At 49.1% G+C, this 21,109-nt stretch overlaps 1 protein-coding gene across 1 annotated transcript; it reads right to left on the bottom strand.

Annotated features, from left to right (window-relative positions):
- Positions 1-230: 230 nt before the first annotated feature.
- On the bottom strand, positions 231-17,597 carry SARS1 (seryl-tRNA synthetase 1). Its single transcript, XM_028502874.2, has 11 exons — positions 17,343-17,597; positions 12,063-12,133; positions 8,395-8,475; positions 7,280-7,438; positions 6,197-6,340; positions 4,102-4,257; positions 2,887-3,108; positions 2,205-2,334; positions 1,787-1,944; positions 975-1,104; positions 231-637 (listed from the first exon to the last, which is right to left on the bottom strand). The coding sequence occupies exons 1-11, from the start codon at positions 17,476-17,478 to the stop codon at positions 486-488; spliced, it is 1,539 nt and encodes a 512-aa protein (XP_028358675.1). The 5' UTR covers positions 17,479-17,597; the 3' UTR covers positions 231-485.
- Positions 17,598-21,109: the final 3,512 nt, after the last annotated feature.

Raw genomic sequence — 21,109 nt, 5'->3', positions numbered from 1 at the left:
CTTAACCGCTTTCACACAGGAGCAGGTTTTTAAAACAGGATCCTGGCCCCTGTCCTACAAGACTGTGAGTCTAAGACTCGAAGATTTCCCTCTGCCCTTGAGCCTTTACTCACTCTACTGCTGCCTCGCCTCCCTTCCCAAAGGCTCTCTGACTTGCTAAGTGGAACCGTCTCCGTGAGAAGGAAAACCCAAAGGAGTCCGGGTCCAAAACTGTGAGGGCCAGGGTGTGGGCCCCAGGCAGAAGACTGCGGAAGAGTCCAGCCTCCCCCAGAGACGCTTTATTATGTGGTTTCATCAGTCCTCAGTGATTGGATCTCAGGCCCAAGCGAACAGGTGAGAACACTGAACCGTGTATGGCAGCTGGTTCGTTCCCCTTATGGCAAAGCAGGCAGGCGGAGCGGGCGGTGGGCGGGTGCCTGGCCTCCCTGCCCGTGGGTGGGCTCTGGGACCCCACCCAGCTGAGAGAACTGGGGGGGGAGGAATGTTCAGGAATCGGTGACCTCCATGCCCTGCAGCCGCTGTTCCAAGGTGACATCTCTTGCTGCCTTCTTGCCGCCCTCGTGCTGCTTCTTCTGCTTCTTGGATGGCTCCTGGTCAATGGGCGCGGGCTTCACGAAGGGGATCAGCTCTTGGAGACCTGGAAGGGAAGAGCCCCTCGTTTCTCAGGGGTCAGAGCCCACGGGCCACAGGGTGAGTGCCGAAAGACAACGATGCCTTTCAACAAGGGGGCACCCTCGACGGGCAGTGCTTTCATTTATTCTCCCCTTCCCCGGCCTGACGTGGGCTGCATCTCCATAGGACATCGCGTCTGCACTGGCTGCTTTCTCAGCTCTGCCCCTACAATGCCCCGCACCGGGGACAGGCGGAGTTTTGGGGACTGGGTGTGAACGAGGGGGTCCATTCTGAAAGGGGCCTGCAATTCAGAAGTGTGAAGACAGAGACGAGGAGGAGGATGGGCCGGGCCGGGGTCTTACCAGGTGGCATGAACTCCCTCAACTTCTCGGGCACGGCGATGCCTGTCTCCGTCTGGTAGTTCTCCAGGATGGCGCAGATGGTGCGCGTCGTGGCGCACATGGTGGCGTTGAGCATGTGGACAAACTCCACCTGCAAGGAGAGAGCCGGTCGGCTCGGCCCTCCGCGGTCTAACCGAGGCCGGAAGCACTCGCCCAGCCAGATGCCCCCACCGCAGCTAGCCTGTAACTGTGGGCTTTTTCTCAGCGTGAGCTGTTTGGTATTTACTGCCTATCAGAGAAGGCCGGACGACTCCTCCTGTGTCCATGAGTGGCAAGCGGTAGGTCCCAGGCTTTGGAGGAGAGCCGGGTCCTTTGAGGGGAAAAAGAGCACTCTGCCACAGGGGCCTCTCCCTTTAACCCCGCTCACGCCCCTTACTTGGAAAAGCAGGGCCTGAACACTGAGTTTGAGGAGACCAGCTTACCACCCAGACCCCCCCTACCCCCCAAGGTGACAGGAGGGTAGACAGCGCCTCCGACATGTCCTGGTCAGACAAATGCGGATTATTCTTTCTTTGCAGTTGCAGAAGACAAAGCCAAAAACAGAAAAGCGAGAATGACTTTGGGGGAAGCAGCTCGGTCTGGGTGTCTCCCCCAAAGGACCCCGTCCTGATGCAGCAGCGACCCTTTCCAGGTTCCCTTTTCTGCCTGCACCGAGGAGCCCAGGTTTTCCCAGATGCCGGGCAACGCGTACCACACGGCCCGAGGAATAAGACGCATCTACTCTGCCCCGAAGGCCCCGCCCGCTCCCCACCTCCCCGGGGCCCTCCCTCTACCTTGTCCATCATCTTCTTGGTTTGCCCGTATCGGATTCGGAGCCGGCGAGCCTGATAGTCTGTGCAGTTAGAACAGGAGACCAACTCACGGAAGGCTCCCGAGCCCGGAAACCAGGCCTCCAGGTCGAGCTTCTTACTGGCAGCGTGATTCAAAGAACCTGTAAGGGAAACCCCCTAGAGTTCACGAAGGAGGGATGGTATTTCAGAAGGCTAACCCTTGAGCGAACCTCGAACAATTCTTTAATTCACATCCCATCCCCAGAAGTGAAATCACGCCCAGATATTTTTATCAGCCAACACTCCCAAGTGAGAAGAGTGTGTGATAGTTTAATTAATGTGGCAATTAAGTGGACGGTGGGCTGTTTCTCTGTGTGCTGTGTGCGGTTGTCTGTGGGGTGCAGGAGAGGGAGGCCGGTACCCGAGACGATGTTCACGATGTGGTAGGGGACCCCCAGGGACTGGTAGAAGTCCTCCGCGGTGGCGATCATCTCTTCGAACATCTCCCACGACTTGTTGTCATGCGGCGAGGAGTAGACAAACTGTTCGATCTGCAAAGGGGGAGCCAGGGAGACCGCAGCGATGGGACGGGGTGAATCGACTCAAGGACCAGCGTGGGGGATACTCGGGTGATGAGGACCCGTTCCTAGGCCCCTGGGAGCCAGGCGGGGCTGCGGCCCCTGGCGAGAGAGACGGCTGCCACACAGGACTGGGTGTGTGACAACACACACCGGGTACCGCTCCAGGTGCTTCTCACATTAACTAGTGAAATCCTCCCAGAGGCCTAATGAGGTGAGCGCTACTACCACCCTCCCTTTACGGGGAGAACACTGGGCCCAGAGCGGCTGAGCAGCTTGTCCGTGTGACGCAGCCAGCAGGCGGAGGGCTGGCACTTGGGCTCGGGCAGCCTGGTTCCAGAGTCTGTGCTGGGAGCCGCTGTGTCACGTGCTGCTGGCCAGTCTCTTGCCCAGAAAACACAGACACAGGCAACGGGAGGAAAGACTGGAGCCGGGACGGGCCTGAGCCACACAGTTCTGGTCTGTCCTCCAAGCACCCCAGACAGATGGACAGAAGGTCCTCACCCTGACTTCTCTCGTGCTCACCTTCTCAAACTGATGGACTCGAAAGATGCCACGGGTGTCACGGCCATGGGAGCCCACCTCCTGGCGAAAGCAGGTGGACAGGCCGGCGTACTTGATGGGCAGGTCCTCGGGCCGCAGCCACTCATCCCGGTGGAGAGCCGCGATGGGCTGCTCGGAGGTGGCAATCAGGTATTTCTCGTCGTAGGTGTTGTCATCGGACTTCTCGCTGCCTTTGCCAATCACCTGAAGGAGGAGGGACCTTTACCAGTGAAGACTAGGGGAGGAGGGCCCCAGCCGAGGCAGAAACCCCGGGAGGACAGGACTGATGGGACAGGGAGAAGTGTCTTCAATCCCAGCCTGGGAGCGAGCAGGGGACACTAACGACAAGGAAGGGAATGGGTCAGCCCCAAACGGGGTCCCTAACAGAGGTCAAAGAAAAGCAAATGAAAAGGAGATTAAAAATTCTGATATTTTTAGCTTATCTAATAAATACATAAATAAATTTGTGAATGATGTATCATGGCCAATGATGGCAGATGTACAATAAAACCTGAACTGGCAGCAATATAATGTAACCCACAAATGTTTGCGGGGCATTTGCTAAGGGCCAGGTCCTTTCTGCCAGTGCTGGGCTAAAGGAGACCTAGTCTGTGCTTTCTTGGTGTTAAAGGCTTGGTCTAGTAGTTATAATCCCCAGTCACTTTGGTGTCCGGTTGGTTAGAATGACCTTCTGAACCTCGAGTCCAACCCTCTGGCTGTCCCTGAGATGGTCCATGGTTGCTAAGGAGCCACATGCATCCCAGGCAAGCATGCCTTGCCCTGTGGAAGCTTCCAGGCTGGGGTCAGGGGTGGGAGGACCTGGTAAGACCAGCCACTTCCATAATTTCCCTTTGTCCAACCAGTCAATAAATGTGTTTCTTTTCTAAGCTCATAATGTTAAAGTGTGCTCATTTAGATACATCATACAGACCATCTGGGGAAAAAACCAAACAGGCGTGAGGTTCGCACTGTCCAGTTTCGTAGCCACTGGCCACGTACAGCTATTTAAATTAAAATTAAAAATAATAATAAAATGTTACTCCCTCACGGGCGCTGGCCGCCTTTTCAGTGCTCAGCAGCCGCACACACGGACCGTTTCCGTCACCGCAGGAGGCTCCAGAGGACAGCGCTGCTCCGCGCCTGTGTGTACAGCTGAACTGCCCAGCCTAGGAAGTCCCACTGCCCCAGGCTGCTCACCTTATACAGCTCTTCATCAAACTGGCTGAGCTGTGCCACTTCCTGCATGACCTCCTTCCTCATGAAAAAGGGGGTGTAGATGGGAGTGTAGCCCCGACTCCCCAGGGTGCGAAGGGCATACTGGATGAGCGCCTGTTCCAGGAACACCAGGGGCCCCTGGGGGAGCAGAGACACGGCAATGTGTGATTGGCTTCTGTCACCACCGAGTTCGGCTGCTGGTATTCACACCCAGCGGCAACTGGGCCAGAAGAGTGTGACCGCCCAGGGGCACACAGGGGGCCAGCAGAGACCACGCGCCCCAACAAGCTATGCAAGAGTGTCTTACGCGTAAACCTCAGCCCCCAAGCATAACACCCGGGCAAATCGTAAAGAGAATTCTCTTTCAGAGACCAAAGCAGGAGAAAAGAATTGTTGGCCCTGGGTGCACGGGAAAGTTTCTTGTGCTGATTCCTACAAGGCTGGACTCATCTGTATGTTGCTAAGTATCCCCATGTGTACACATACGGTACAGTTGGCCCTGGAACACCTAAGGGGTTAGGGGCACTGACCCCCCCCACCCCCACACAGTTGAAATCCACATATAACTTTTGACTCCCCCCAAAGTTAACTACTAATAGCCTACTGTTGACCAAAAGCCTTACAAATAACTATAGTGAAAATGTATTTTGCGTATCATATACTATATTCCTACAGTAAAGTAAGCTAAAGAAAATGTTATTTTTAAAAGTGGTAAGAAAATAGCCCTGGCTGGTGTGGCTCAGTGGGTGGAATGCCGGCCTGCAAACCAAAGGGTCACAGGTTCCATCCCCAGTCAGGGCACAGGCCTGGGTTGCTGGCTGGGTCCCCAGTAGGGGGCGTGTGAAAGGCAACCACACATTGGTATTTTTCTCCCTCCCTTCCTCTCTCTCTAAAAATAAACAACTAAAATCTAAAAAAAAAATGGTAAGAAAAAAATCAATAAAATACATTTTAGAATCATAAGGAAAATACACTTACAGTATCTACTGGAAAAAATCCACATGTAAGGGGACCCATACAGTTTAAACTGTAATTCCAAAATTGTTTCCCCCTGTCTTTCAAGAAGCCTCCTCTAGACGCATCTGCCCTCGGTCCCGGCTACCTGGCTTTGCTCAGCCTGCCTGTTCTCACAGCACGCTGGGCCTGCTCACAGTGCAGCACTGTGGATAAAACAGGGGCCACAGTCCGAACCCCACAAGCTCAGGGGAGACCCAAAGTAACCACACAGGATGGTCTGAACACAACAATTCCTAACTCATGAAGAGCCTCTAGCTTCCTTGGCAAAAGTCAATCTTTACCTTAAATAAGCGTGTCTATTGTCTTTTTGCATTGAAGACAATATACCTTTGACATGTCAGAGAAATCCCTTCTCCAGACCCCTCAGGGCTCACCCACCGGAGCACAGACCACGGGCCCTCACTGTCCCCGTGCCCCCCCCCGACACCATCTCCATGTGCCGTCAGGGTGAGCTGCCGACTGCCGTGCACCCACCAGTGCAAAAGTGTGTGTCTCTCATCTCACTCCTTATCCGGTCTCAGAGGCTGCCCAGCCTCGCCTTCTCCCGCCTCCCACATCCACCACCAATGGGTTTCATGTGACCCTCCTTCTGTCTCCTCCTGTGACTCGAATGTATAAAATAAGCTGCAGAACTGCCATTTTGGGGGGCATTTTCTCAACCCATTGAGATTTGGCTTTCCGGCAGTTGTCATCAGTTTGGTTCAAATAAACTCAATAAAAATTCTCTACAGGTTTGGACGTTTCTTATGTGAACAGCATTTGCCCCGGTGGCTTTGCCTCTTTGTCACTTGTCTGATTACGCTCAGCTGCTCAAACGAGAGACTGTTCTGATGCAGTCAGCGGCATCACTAGTGGCTTTTGTTCCGGGGGCTCCCGATCAGCACTCTCCCGCCTTAGAGAAAGAATTGTGTCTCACTGCCAATAAGTCTGTAGTAGAAAGGCGAGCACAAGTGGTGGATTTGTGGGGCTCCTTAAGTAGATTGTGCTTTCTGCAGTTATTTTATTTAATTTTTTTTTATTCTTCTTTATAATCCCATCCCCACTGGCTCCCAACGCTTACCTTCAGGAAGTACCCTCGACTCCCGGCCACCACGGTGCCTTTTTCACCTTCAAAGCCATCGACCATCACCACCAGGTCCACGTGAGAGTACTTCTTCCTGACCGTGCAATCACCCCATATCCTCTCTACTTTGTTGTCTGCGTCCTAAGGAAATAAGACCAGGAAACATACACGACCTCTGAATTCTGTGACCTCTGTCTTTCCAAACCCTGCTCTAAGAACAACCTGGAGCTTTGTGAAGCTGTGGCTTAACTCGACCATGAGGTTTTGGACATCATGTACAGAGAACAGAGAAGGGAATTTGCTAGAAAATCTGTGCTCGATAGAGAAATAGTCATTTTTAGATTCTTAGAGGCAGTTCTAGCCATGAAACCAAAATCATGATTTCCCCAGTGATCTATCACGTTTGTTTTGTTTTGTTTACCCTTTTAAATGCCCTGCACAAGGACACCTCTACCCTGGACAATCAGCATTGCCTGGGGTGCAGAGGAGAATGTTGATTTTTTTTTTCCAGGCTCTCATTGGTCCCCAGGCCACACGAGGGCGGGCGGGCTCAGGGCCCTGACCTCCCGAGTCTGCCACCCCAGCCTGCAGGGAGTTGAACATTCTGTTCACCAGGGAATGAATGAGAGAGGCACAGATGGGCCCCACTCCGGCTGGGGTGTCAGGGAACAAAGGCTGGGCTCAGAGCAGCTTTGTGCTGGGGAAGCTCCCACTCAGCAGGGAACTTTTATCATGCAGATTCCCCTTCAACCTGCGGCTTCTCAGCAGGGTGTGGGTGAGGGGTGAGGCTGATTTAGCAGATCCCTCCCACGAGACTCCCTGCTACCATGGGCAACAGTGGGGGACAGCAGCCCAATTTAGAAGAGATTTCTGTGCCAGGAGTCTCCTACCTTGCGGTCTCTGCCACTTCCCAATCAGGCAAGGTCTAAGGCTTTCAACTCTCAGTTGGCGGGCAGAGCAAATGCGCAAACAGCCTGCTTCTGGCACACAGCCCATTACACAGAGTGTCAGCGGTTCCTTGTCCTCCATCCCACAGAAGAGTGATACCGGGCAGCCGCCCACCGTGGCACCTACACCTACCTCATCGTTGCTGATGGGCACCGAGGGATGCAGGAGGTTCCCGATCTCTCGGAGGTTCTCAAACCGCTCTGCCTCCAGCTTCACCCGCTCGGCGTCACACTTCAGGATGGCTTCATCGATGAGGAGTCGGAGTTTTTTGATCTGTGACACTTTCAGGTTCTGTAGATGAACAGGCGGCAGCGAGTCAAGGGCGGAGCAGGAACGAGATTCTGTCACCCTAAGTGGGTTATGCACTGATGACAGCCCTTGTGTGGCCTTTTAAAAACGGACAATGAAGGCCTTCAAAGAGCCGAGGTTTACTTCACACAGGGACCTACACATTCCTGCCCGTACAAACCCACTGGCATTTCCTTCAGGGGGGCCGAAGGCGGAGATGGATCGACTCTGGCCACTCTCCTTGTCCCTGTATATCTCAGGAATTTTAATACGCAGCTCTTTTCAGAGAACCGTCTTCCTGATTAAACTAATTTAGCACTCTATTACATACTTCACTTAACTGTTCTCTAGGAAGATCATACACTTATTAGGAGCAAGAGACTCTGTCTCAAGGTAATTTCTTATTCCTTTTGCAGGTGTTTCAGACTGTACTCTGATTTCCTGCGGGGGGCAGGGAGCCCACAGCAGGCAGGGTGGCCACAGCATGTGGGGCCGGACGGCAAGAGCGCCCCCAACCTAGCCCTTCAAGCACAGCAACTCTGCCTTCTGGGCTATGCTCTTGCTACGCTGTTGTGTTCTGGGTTTTAAGAAAGGGTTCAGTAACTAAGAACTTGGAAATGACTGCGCTACACCCATTATATAGTGAATATTTACTGAACTGCAGTAAGTTGGAAAATTCCTCGACTTTGTGAAAACAGAAATAATATAAACTAAACACAGTTCAGCTCCTTTTTTCTCTTCACCCCAGCCCTGGCGTTCCCGCTCCCTCTGTCTCCACCTGCGCTCTCTCATGAGCAAGGCGCAGGGGGTTTAAGGAGAGCAACAGGGCCACGTCCCAGCCGCAGACATTCAAAGACGCCCCAGTGCCCCGTGGAGCAGAGCGTCAGCATTCACTTGCGTAGGAAGAAAGCTAAGAAAACAGAACAGAAATCCCAACCCAGAAAAGGACAATAACATACAGCTAATGTGTCTGAGGTGATGTCCTCAAGATTCAGTATGTTCTCCGGGACGGACTCATCATCTCCCACTGGCTCTTTTTTCTGCAGGAAAGAAAACAAACAAACAAACAACATTATGAAGTAAAAAAAAGTAACTTCTGACACTGTTGTCTAAGTACACACTAAACGTCATATATACCGATCACAGAACTTTCCACGTAACTGTCGCTAAGAGACGCAACACCTGGGAGAAACCTCGGTAAATTGGAAGTGAGGAGTTCAAGTTTCGAGTCTCTGTTCTGCCACTCTCTAGCTTTCTGATCCTGGACAGACTGATCCGGGTCCGTCAGGGTCAGAGGGTCAGCATCACCGGGCGTGTGAGAAGCAGAAGGTCCGCCCTGGCCCTAGATGAGGTGCGGGCACTGAGGGTGCGTGAGGACACTCGCGTGCTGGGCGCTCAGGGGCCATCGCTGAGGCAGACACCTGGGTGTGAACCTCTGGATCCCGCCTGCCTGCTAGGCCAGTCCCAGCGCTGAGGCCAAGGGCAGAAAAACGGATGGGATGATGGGAGATCAGGGAGACAAGGAGAACACATGTTGGAGGGAAAACATCACAAAATCTGAAACTAAATAACTATACAGCAGTCAATGCAGGCTGGGAAAAGGGCAGGGGCGTACCTGGAGCTCAACTTTTTCTCCCTCCTGTTTCTCACCTCACCCTTTTTTAAAAAAAGATTTTATTTATTTACTTTAGAGAAGAGAAGGGAGGGGGAAAGAGAGGGAGAGAAACATCCGTGTGTGGTTGCCTCTCTCATGCCCCCTACTGGGGACCTGGCCTGCAACCCAGGCATGTGCCCCAGGCCGGGAATCAAACCGGCGACCCTTTGATTCACAGGTTGGCACTCAATCCACTGAGCCACACCAGCCAGGGCTCACCTCACCCTTCTTTACGATATTCTGCCAAATCATCATTCCTAATCCTTGCCCACAGCCACAGGGAAGACAATTTTTAGAGTCAAATTCTTCTTAAATTACATTATCAAAGGCCCTTATAACAAGACATAGACAAGACCTCAGCAAAACTCGTATAAAAACAACGTGAGATTTAGGAAGGTTCTGCTTCGCAAGTATAAATAAAATGCGTAGAAATGGTATTCAATGTCCTCAAGATTTTAAAAATTCTATACACACAACAACAGGCCATGATGTTTATCCCACGGCACAAAAGTGAATCTTGAGCAAGGATGAAACCTTTTGAGGGTAAACGTGTAGAAATTCTCTGGACTCACTACACATTCTCACCCACCGCAGTGAGAAGTCAGGATTCCAACCAAGATCCAGCTCACACCCTTCAGTGACTCAAGTAAAATCATCTGGAAAGGTTGGGACAGTCTGAAAACATCAGAACAGTCTTGATAGGAACAAGTGCAGGCTGACTACTCAGGTAGGAAAAAATGGCCTAAATCTCCACATCTTCCATTTGGTTAACTGAGGCTCCCTCACTATCTGCTAATCCCTCAGGGCAGCGAGTTCAAGTTCTGAGTTCAAGTTTTGACTCTGCACCTAATGTGATTTTAGGCACGCTGCTTAATTTCCTCGGCCTATTCCCTTGCCCTCTGAATAAGGCTGATAATTATACTACCTATACTCTAGGTTTACAGCAAAGGTCAAAACCAAAATGAGATGTATATAAAAGGACTTTTAGTACTTTCAAAAACTATGTAATTGAGCCCTGGCTGGTGTGGCTCAGGAGGTTGAGCATTGGCCTGTGAACCAAATGGTCACTGGTTTGATTCCCAGTCAGGGCACGTGCCTGGGTTGCAGGCCAGGTCCCTGGTAGGGGGTGCTCAAGAGGCAACCACACACTGACGTTTCTCTCCCTTTCTTTATCTCTTCCATGCACCCCTTAAAAAATAAATAAATACAATCTTAAAAAAATAAATAAAAGAGCTATGTGGTAAGTAAAATATGTGAGCTATGTAAGTGAAAGCTAGCACCACTCCAATGCACAGCAGAGAACACTCTTGCAGGGTTAGCAGTAAAGGGATCCAAGAAGGTGACCATAAATGAAAACACTCCCAGTTTCTTGTTATGAAAAACACCTGACTGGTGTGGCTCAGTGGATTGAGTGCCAGCCTGCGAACCAAAGGATTGCTGGTTTGATTCTCAGTCAGGGCATATGCCAGGGTTGCAGCCAGGTCCCCAGTAGGGGGAACGCAAGAGGCAGCCATACACTGATGTTTCATTTCTCTCCCTATCTTTCTCCTTTCCTTCCCCTCTCTCTAAGAATAAATACATAAAATCTTAAAAAAAAAAAAAAAAGAAAAAAAAACCCCACCTGGCTGTCACTGTCTATGTGCTTCACAGAACACACAGGCAAGGGTAGACGTGGCAATTAACATGATTATGGGGCCTCTGGCATGCAAATGATTAAGTATCACAGCTCCCACAGGGAAACAAAGTACGATTATATCAATTTCTACAGCCAGTCACAAGCTGAAAGCGTAATAAAATACCATGAAAAGGATAAGGACTGTTAGGAAGTGTAAGTTGCTAGATTCCCAGGGGAATCTCTGTTATGTTCTTGACTGGTTCAGGTTCCTCATTTTTAATTTTTTTGGTTTAGCTTAGAGATTTGCAACTTAAAAATGAGAGAGACAATAGGGCACATTTAATACATTTAAAAAAGGTGATCGAGGGGCTACAAGGATATTTTTGAAGAGAGATTTAAAACAATATACTGTCCTGGATCTCAACAGAAGCCCAAACTGAAACTTAACATGCTTCAGGCATGGAGGGGTGTTTCTGGATGCAGGCCATTCATTGTTACTCCCAACTGCTGGTATTTTTTACGCACAATGTTCTAGGCATTACGCCAGGTTCTCTACATTTAAAAAACATTCCATTCTCACAACTCTGCTCTATAGGTGAAGGTTACTATTGTTACTTCAGATGGAAAAAAGGAGACTCAGAAGTTAACTTGCCCCGAGTCGCCCCGCCAGCAGCCCGGCCCCTGGAGCCCCTGTCTGTACCCTTTCCACGAAACAGCCCCACGGCCCTGAACAAAGAACCTGAGTCTGTCCTAAGAAATTCTGTGGTTGAACTCAAGAAATAACTGAAAAAGAGTCCTGATGGAATTTATATTCCCTTTATAAACATGGAATAAACAGCGAGGGACTAGTGTGTGGCGAGAATCTCACCGTGCTAAAGACTCCATGTTGAAAGTCAACAAACTCCTATCTGGAAACCCAGCCCCCACTGTGATGATGCCTCGTGAGAGGACCCCCCCCACTCCCACGAGAACTAGCTCCCTGGCTCCTCCTGCCCTGAGAGGACACAACAAGGAGGCTCTGAGCCACGGGGTGGGCCCTCACCGGCCACCAAGTGGGCCTAAGCCTTGATCGCGGACTTCCCAGCCCCCAGAACGGGGAGAAAGAAGTTTCTACTGTTTGGCAGTCACCCAGCCTTAGCAGCCAAACAGACTACGTAGGACATCTGAATCCAGGAGATGAGCTCACCCCTTGGTCCCCTCCCCACCTTCCTCGCTTCCTTTCTTTGTAAAATAATTCCCCCACTTTGATAAGAGATTCAGTATCCCACAGAATTAGACACTACATTAGAAATTAAGTATTAACTAAGAATAAGCTGAAATACCTCTGCTGAAGCTCTCAAGGCTGTTAGTTCTCTTACCTTCATCTTCTCCCCAATTGTCTTGCTGCATAGGTTCTTGAGCTTGTTCAAGTTGTCTGCGCGAAATCTGCCTGCAGAATAAAGAACCCAAGGCTATTCCAAAGGCAAGCATACAACTAAGGCTCCCCTGCCTGCTAATCGTGGCTCCTTCGGACGGACCTCAGCCCAAGGCCAGGGTGCAGGCGGAGCTACGGGATCGGCTCACGAAGCTGTGAGATCTTGTAGCTTTACAGCCCCAAATTTGGGGACCTACTGGTGACTACAACATGGTTTCCCAGCTTTTGGCGACAAGGAAAAGGCCTCTCTGACACTGAAATTGAAAAGTGTCACGCCCTGATATCGCCATACAATAACACGTCTGAGAAATCTGGAACGTAATCAAGTAACTAGGACCTGCTCACTTCTCTTAACATGTAGTGTGCAGTGGGACCTTGAAAGGGGCAGTCATGCTTCTGGTCCATGAACTTGGCAGCTCCGCCTCTATGCCAGAGATGGTTAATGCTATCTATTCCCTTTGCTTTGACACCATGTTCATCTGGCAACCCCCAGATTAATGTATTTTTTTGTATTTTGGGTTCTTTTGGAGGAAGACAGTGTACTTAAGCAGCCTACACAGATATTCTGAACCAAATTAACATATCGGTATGTGTTGTGGTTCATTAGTCTGACTCTTGATTCTAAACTTTAGGAGTAATATGGTAAAAATCAAGCTTTCAACAGGGGAAATGATGAACAGAAAGGAGATAACATCTAGACATCGCTACTGTTTAAGGCTTTGCCAACCTTTCACTAAATTTCAACTAAACTTCAAACAAAACGGTAAAACTATCTTCTCATTCACTGAATCCCTTTGATTACAGAGATGAGGACAGACTAGCGGTTGCCATGGATTACATGGGGGAAGGGAAAGGGAATGAACCACAAAGGGAGAGCAAGAGGGATCTCTGTGGTGGTGGAACACGATCTACGTGTGATAAAAGCGTAGAATTATCACACACACACACACACACACACACACGAGTGTATGTAAAACTGGTGAGATCCGATGAGGTCTGTGGGTTGCAGCAACGTCACCTTCTTGGTTTTGATGTTGTTCTCTTCAAATGGGTGAAGGGTCCCCAGGACCTCCTCATGCTTTCTTTGTAACTTCCTATAACTACGTAATTATTTTGGAATAAAAATATAAACAATTTAAATTTACTCCCTCCTATTTGCCAGGCCCTGTGCTGAGGGTTGGAATATAAATGAAAACACTGTGCTAAATGGGGGGGTGGGGAGGAGGCAACTTTAAAAAATATTATAACAAAACGCTGGTTGTTCCAATCAACGAATACAGCACATTCCTTCATTACCTTTAACTCTTCTCATCAATGTTTTGTAGTTTTCAGTGTAGAGATCTTGGACGTCACTTATTAAATACTTCTAGGTATCAGATGCTTTTTAATTGTTACTGGCATATAAAAATACCACTGATTCTGTATGTTGTATACAGTGATTGTGCTAAAGTTACTTAATTTTAATAGTTCAGAATTGAACAAGCAAAGTCAGCTGCAGACAATGACAGTTTTACTTCTGTTCCAATCTCTTCCTTTTTCCTGCCTCATGTTTCAGCAAGATGCGCACTAGAAGCGGTGACAGTAGACACCCTTGCCTTGTTCTCAGCCTCAGGGGAAAGCACCCAATATTTCATCATTAAGAATACCATTGGCTATCGTTTTTGACAAATGCCAACAATTAGATTAGGAAAGTTCCCTTCTATTCCTAGTTTGCTGCATTTTATCACGAGCCATTGGGTTACTACATAAAAAATGAACTTTGATCCTTATCTCACATCATACACCAAAATCAATGTGAGATAAATCATCTGCCTAAATGTGAAAGGTAAAGTAATAAAACTTCTAGAAAAAAAATTGGAGAATCTCTTCAGGACCTTGAGATATGAAAAGATTTCCTAAACAGAACACAAGTCACAAAAGAAAATTAGGTGCATGCATACACACACACACACACACACACACACACAGGGTGAGGCAAAAGTAGGTTTACTTCTGTTCACATGGAAAAATGACACAATAATTAATAAACAATAATATAAGAATACATTGTGGCCCTGGCTGGTATGGCTCAGTGGTTGAGCTCTGGACTGCGAACTGAAAGGTCGCAGGTTCAATTCCCAGTCAGGGCACATGCTTGGGTTGTGAGCCAGGTCCCCAGCTGTGGGATGTAAGAGGCAATGAATCAATGTTGCTCTCTCACATGGATGTTTCTCTCCCTCAGTTCCCCATAAATAAATAAATAAAAGGGGCAATGGTTATGGATGTGTGGAAGAGTGTACATGTTGCACAATAAGGCCGCAACAAACAGCACGGGACATACATGGGAGAGTGGCAGAAGATCAGGCTAGGAAGGAATGTGGGAATTCATAAACTGTGTTAAGAAATTTGGATTTTTATGCTTTAGGGTTACACTGTTCAATATGGTAGCCACTAGCCACATGAGGCTACTGAGCATTTGAAATATGGCTATGCCAAACTGAAATGCACTGTAAGTGCAAAAATACCCACTAGAATTTGAAGACCTGTAAGAAAGAAAAACAATGTAAAGTACCTCAAAGATTTTTTATGGATTACGTGTTAAAAATATAATTTTTGGATACATGGGTTAAGTAAAATATATTCCTCAAGTTAATTTCATCTGGTTTTCTTTACATTTTTTAAGTGGCTACAGAAAATTCATAATTCCATCCGTGGCTCACACTGTACTTCTATCAGACAGATTTAAGCTAATGCCAGACTTGAGCCTGGAGGCAAAGTGACTGGATTTGCATTCCAAAAAGATCACACATCCTGGGTGTGGCCCAGGCCTGGGGGAGACTGGGGTGAAACTGAAAGCAGTTAGACAGTTACCGTTTTCTAAGGACAAGGGCCTGGCTGACAGGCACATGCAGTAAAGGTTAAGAGGACATAACAACTTTGATTTATAGTAAAGAGAAATCTCATTCTGAATAGCACTTTGTCGGGGAGGATAGGACTCTGGTAGTTACCAGGTTCAATCAAGATAGGTGGAAATCTGGTGGCTTTGGAAGTAGTTGAGACAAAGGCTTATCGTGGGCCCAAATGTGTCCTCAGCATATTACTCTGAATTAAAAGGAAGAAATGACAGTTCGAGTCTTCGGAGTTGGGAGAGCCGTCGTCAGCGGTGGTGCCAGGACATCACTCCTTTGAGAGCCCTAATGGCACCTCAGGGGTCTACAGACAAGTAGGTACACTGGTAATGGGGGGCCTTGTGAGGTTCGCTGTGTCCTCAGTCAGGGAGCACAGTGATCCTCACCTGAGGACACATTTTTATTGATATTTAGAGAGAGAGGAAGGGAAAGAGAGAGAAAAACATCGATCTGAGAGGGACATCAATCAGTGTCCTCCTGTATGTGCCACAACTGGGGATCGAATACGCAGCCTAGCTCTGTGCCCTGACCACGGCTCGAACCTGCAACCTTTTGGTGTACTGGACGACGCTCCAGCCAATGCAGCCAATGCAGCCACCGGGCCAGGGCAGGAGGAGTTCTTAACGTGGATCGGGGTTACAAGTCCTTGTTGCAGCCAACGACAGGGGAACCCCAACCTTTTATATGAGCTTCGGATCTAAGAGAACTTTGATACAAGATCTGTAAGTATCCTACTCAGGCAGCCAGTGACTTGAGAAAAATCACTAACTCCCTTTGGCTGCAAAGAGAATATTGGTAAGAAATGTCAAGTAAAAAAGAATCAAATCCACAGATGCGTTGAAAATAAATGAAATAAATGGCTTTTCATCCAGGAGGGCAAAGTGCCCTGAACACAGAAGATATTCGTGAATTCAAAAAAACCTTCGTCAAGCCCTTAACCCAGGAGCAGGAGCAGTGCCAGGTGCTGGGATTAAATGTATATATGTGTACATGTATATCTTATGTATATGTATACCCTAGGCCCTGGGACATACAGATGCATACAACACAGCCATGTCCCTGAAGAACGCATCCCCTCACCATATATCCATTCATTAGGAAAGGAATGAAACTCCCTGTAGATGTATATGGGTATATTACACACAAGAGATGAGCTAACACATGCAAAGTTGTTTAGTGCTGAACAGTGGGTAACCAGATACAAAACTCTGATACTTCCGATTCAGTAAAATGGTGTCCAGTCTAGTTTTTTTCCTTCCAATTAATTTAATTCTATTCCAACTCAAAACTTCAGATGCAGGTGGTGGGATCTCAGTCACAAACTACCACATAGGATGACAGACACACGGAGTCAGTAGACAACCCAAGTTAAACTGATACTCTCTTGGTACCCAATACCCTTATAAACTTAGGAATATCAATGTTCCTAAAGCCACCACGCTCTTGGGCAGTGGCCGTCTTTGCAGCGCACTGTCAAAACTTGGCGTTCAGCTGGTTGCAGGTTTATTGCATCAGACAAAATTAATCACACGCCCTTGACAGCATCCGGCCAATCGGTGACTGCTCAGTTCATCTAGGCAGAGGGTTCTATGGTTTTATTTTCAGTTCCAGGTTTTAGCCAAACTCTGCCAATGTCTTTTCCGGAAAACTCCCCTAAATCACAATTACACAGCCTCAATAATTGCCAGCTTTTCCTTGCCTCGCCGCACCCCGCGCCCCATATGTGATCTACCACGGAATTGGTTTTTCTAGATTTTTTGAAGTATGATCACAGATCAGGGGGAGAGCTTTCCCCAAAGCCCCGGGATCACTGCTAGTTGGCAGGGGCATCCTCCAAAGACCCCAAATGCTTCCAATGTGTATGGAATGAACCTATTACACTGCAGATGTGACTCAGGCTGCAGCCTGTGTTCCTACCGAAATAGGAGACCACTGTGGCCTTGCTGAAGATGAGAAAAAGACCAGAGGCGACCAAAGATCAGTGTTAGGAAAGGGCAACCCGCCCCTCAATCCTCCGTCCTCCGTTTCTTCTGGCTACCCTTGCGGTGGGCTAAGCCGTGACAGCTCTTGATGCGCATGCGCCATGCTCCTTCCCAGAGACCCGAGATCCGCACTGAGCGCGCGCAGAAAGAAGCTCCCGCCCCTCCAGCAGACATGAAGAGATGGGACGGTCCCGGTTACTCGAGCGTTTCGGGGATAGGGAAAGCCTCGGAGCCACCCCACCCTGCGAGGGGGTCTAAGGAGGGGCGAAAGCTGTGGCCTCGGGATTGGTAACGAGATCCGAGAGCTGAGGCTGGGATTAAGACCGGGGACATCCCGCGCATCCCAGTACTCACATCTCCGCCACTCGCCGTCCGCCTTCACCAGCTGATCCACAAGTCCTGGGTCCTTGAAGCGCTTCTTTTGCGTCTCTCGGATGAGGTCCGGGTCCCCTCCTTTATCCACCCGAAACAAATCCAGATCTAGCACCATTTTTCCTTCTCCCCGGTATGTCGAGGGCCGTAGCAACGCAGTCAGACTGTGACCGACGCACTGTGCCGGCTCGCTGACCCGTCCCTCCCCGCGCAGGCGCAGCGGGAGCGCGCGTGCTCCTCCCCTCGGCCGGAAGCGGCTGTGTCGGAGGCGGGGCGGCAGTGAGGAAGGTGGGGTGCACGGGCATGGGCTTCTCGCGCTGCCTGTGAGTCTGCCCCTCGGCTCCGGCCTTGTACCCCTCGCGTGCTCACCCGAGCTCTGCCCCCCCCCTCCCCCGCCCCCCGTAGGGTCTCTCATTGCCTTGTGAAAGTGAGTGCCTCAGTTTCCTCCTCAAGTTAAAGGACATCCTCAGGGTAGACAGAGGCCTGCCACCGTGATAGCTGGCTTGGAAGCCAGCGCCTCCAGTAGGTGCCGGTTTCCAGCTGACAAGCTTGGGTCCCAAGACTAGACCCTCTCCCAGAACCTCTGCTGTCTTCTCCATCTTGAGACGAGCAGGGCTACATTTTTTAGTCCCAGGGTTACCTCAACTCAAGATTCCTACTCTCCTGCCTTAGAGCCCTCAGAGCTAGAACGCATTTCTTAATCTGATAACTGGCTGAACCACATTGTCCCTTTACTAACCTAACCCTTAAGGTCATAGGGTTGGGAAAGTGCAATTCAACTCTTTTATTAGAGAGGCACAGGGAGAGACTTTTCCAAGGAGAAACATTTACCAGCTTTAAAAAAAAATCTTCACCCAAGGACATGCTTATTAATTTTAGAAATAGCGGAAGGGGGTGGGGTAGGGGAGAATCGTCAATGTGAGAGAGAAACATCAGTAGGTTGCCTCTTGCTTTGCCCCCCCAGGAACCGAACCTACAGCCTACTGAGCCACACCAGCCAGGGCATGCTTACCAGATTGGAAGGCAGTACAAGGTGCTGAGGTCACATCTTAGGATATTTGGAAACTTGAGCAAAGATTTCATCATATATCATGTCGTAACATTCAGGCTTTTACAGTAAGAATTCTGGTTGCTGGTGGAGCCGAAGTTATCAAAGAATTTCCCTGATAAGGAGGCTGGAGGATTTAGGGATGGGCTTCCTCTTTCGTCTGGCCTTTCACCCTACAGATACTTTAGAGCCCCACCCCCAACGCCCCAGGGCTACCTGTGCTGAGTGAGACCTTGGTTTTAGGCCACTTGCTTGGGCCGCTGTGATGAGGAGGTCGAGTAGCTCTCCTTGCTCCCCAGCAAGCCTCTGCCAAGCTGACTCGGAGGTTGCGGGCAGGGCTAACGCATCAGTGGAGCTGACAAGTAGAGATCCAGAGGGAGGCTTAGGAAACGGGGTTATCTGGGTTTGCCCCCCTAGGTTCAGCTTGCCTAGGATGTTAGGCTTAAAACTAGTGGAAAGGAACCTTGGGGAGCTGCAGTCTCTGAAGAAAACGTGTGAAAAGACTGTCCTCAAAGAACTGGGGTTCTTTGACATCTGAGGGCAGGGTCTGGGATGGGGCCTGACTGCTTCTGTGTCAGCGAAGGCACTGCCTTTAACGCACAATTGTCTGCTAAGTTTCAAAACAACCATGGGTGTTCCTGAGGCCACACCTGGACCCAGGCCTCGGGGAGGAGGGCCATTGTGCCAGTCCTTAAGGAGGTCGTTATTATGATGGAAAGGATGACCTGAATGTTCTGACCTCGCCAAATTTCCTTAGGAATTTTTGCCATTAGTCTTATCCTTAGATTACAAACATCTTCCTTTAAAATGCTCATTGTTACCTGATAAGTATAAAAACATTAACATAATAGCCCTGAACCAGCCTAGCTCAGTGGGTTGGGCATTGCCCACAAATGAAAGGTCAGCAGCCAGTTCAGTTCCTGGTCAGGGCACAGGCCTGGGTTGCAGGCCAGGTCCCCAGCTGGGGGCGAGAGAAAGGCAACTGATTGGCGTTTCTCACATTGATGTTTTTCTCCTTGTCTTTCTCCCTCCCTTCTCCTCTCTCTAAATATACATAAATAAAATCTTTAAAAAAAAACTTTATTAAAAAGTTAACATGATAGCATACTTCATTTATCAGGTTAGAATCATTGGATTTTTAGAGCTAGAGTGGAATCTCAGCTATCTGCCAACATAATAATTCCTATTTTTTTCATCACCTTGTCTCTCATGTCTACCTTTCTCTGGTAAACATGATTTAAAAACTAGTAATTTTTAAGAGATTTTATGTCTTTGTTTTTTAGAGAGAGGGGATGGGAGGGAGAAAGAGGGGGACAGAAACATCAATGTGTGAGAGATATTGGTGGGCTGCCTCTTGCAAGCCCCAGCTGGGGACCTGGCCCACAACCCACGCATATGCCCTGGCTGGGAATTGAACTGGCAACCTTTCCATTCACAGGCCGGCACTCAATCCACTGAGTCTCACCAGGTGGAGCTAATTTTCCCCTTTTTTTGGACACATTTTTAAAATTAATGTTCTAGTACAGTTGTCTCCATTTTCCCACCACCACTTCCCCCTAATTTTCCCTTCATATTGATAAGACATATATAACTTCCAACTAGAATTTCTGATTACCAGAGTTATGACACTGAGTAATTCTTGCCAGAAGCTAACACAAAAACAAATCCACATGCCACTCTAGTCGTGCAGGGATGGCGTGAAGCCATACCACCTTTGGATGTGTGGTTCCTGTTAGAGTTTTCTGTTTAGAAGAGCTATATCTGAGGACTCAGGGGTTCAAGGATCTCCAACTGGAAAACAGCTAGATCATCCCTTCCATAGGAGGAATCCGAGGCCCAGGGAAGTCCAGTAGTGGAGACACCATCTAGATACTGGTAAATGCCTAAGATAGTCTCACGTTTGGGCTTGCGCCTTTGTTAAGATTCTTTAGCAGAAAACAGGGCCTTGAGGAACTTGTTTAAAAAACATGACTTTAAAAAACAAAGATAAGGCAGAGACCATTGCCTATTTTTATCTTGTAAAAAAAATTTTATTGATTTTAGAGAGGAAGAGGGAGAGACAGATAGAGACAAACATTGATTTGTTGTTCCACTTATTTATGGGTTCACTGGTTGATTCTTGCGTGGATTGGTTGATTCTTTTATGTGCCATTACTGGAGATTGAACCTGCTCACCCGGCATACTGGGATGATGCTCTAACCAACTGAGCTACCCGGCCAGGCTGGATATGTGTATCTTTATCTCTACAGGGCCTAGCACAGTGTCTGACACATGGGAGATGCTTATTACAGCCCCACTGGGTGAGTGACTTGCAGGGAGCAGGCCGAGTGCAGGCTCAGGGAACCGAATCCTAGGCGAGCAGCAGCCTTGGTGGCCCTGGGTAGCTGGGGGCAGCCCAGGGGGAGAGAGCACCTGCAGGGAAGGAGCAAGTGAAAGGGCAGGAGCCCAGCCACAGATGCCATGGCCAGTGTCCCCCAGTTTCAGGGCTGGCTAGTGCAGGAGGACTCTCTCTGGCCTCCCTGTAGCACCTCTTTGCTCTTTTTGCTCCGGATCTGGAACAGGATTTCTCAGTGTTTGACAAGTGAGCCCTGACCTCTCACTCCCTGCTGGAAGCCTTCAGTGATGACCTGTTGTCCTCAGAATGTTCAAACAGAGCTGGCAAAGCCCTTCGTGGTCTGCCCCTCACATGTTCCCTCTGTA

Source organism: Phyllostomus discolor, chromosome 14 (genome assembly GCF_004126475.2).
Source record: "Phyllostomus discolor isolate MPI-MPIP mPhyDis1 chromosome 14, mPhyDis1.pri.v3, whole genome shotgun sequence".
Taxonomy (NCBI): Eukaryota; Metazoa; Chordata; class Mammalia; order Chiroptera; family Phyllostomidae; genus Phyllostomus; species Phyllostomus discolor.
Note: the sequence above shows the minus strand (reverse complement) of the source record. Positions and strands in the feature narration are given on the sequence as shown.

What these genes read in the sequence shown, in the direction of transcription:
- SARS1 (XM_028502874.2), bottom strand. Translation starts at nt 17,478, where the DNA reads ATGGTGCTAGATCTGGATTTGTTTCGGGTGGATAAAGGAGGGGACCCG. An exon ending in TCACCTCAGACACATTAGCT is followed by an intron (nt 7,439 to 8,394) that starts GTATGTTATTGT and finishes GTTCATCTACAG; the next exon opens with AACCTGAAAGTGTCACAGAT. An exon ending in CATCGTGAACATCGTCTCGG is followed by an intron (nt 1,945 to 2,204) that starts GTACCGGCCTCC and finishes TTTCCCTTACAG; the next exon opens with GTTCTTTGAATCACGCTGCC.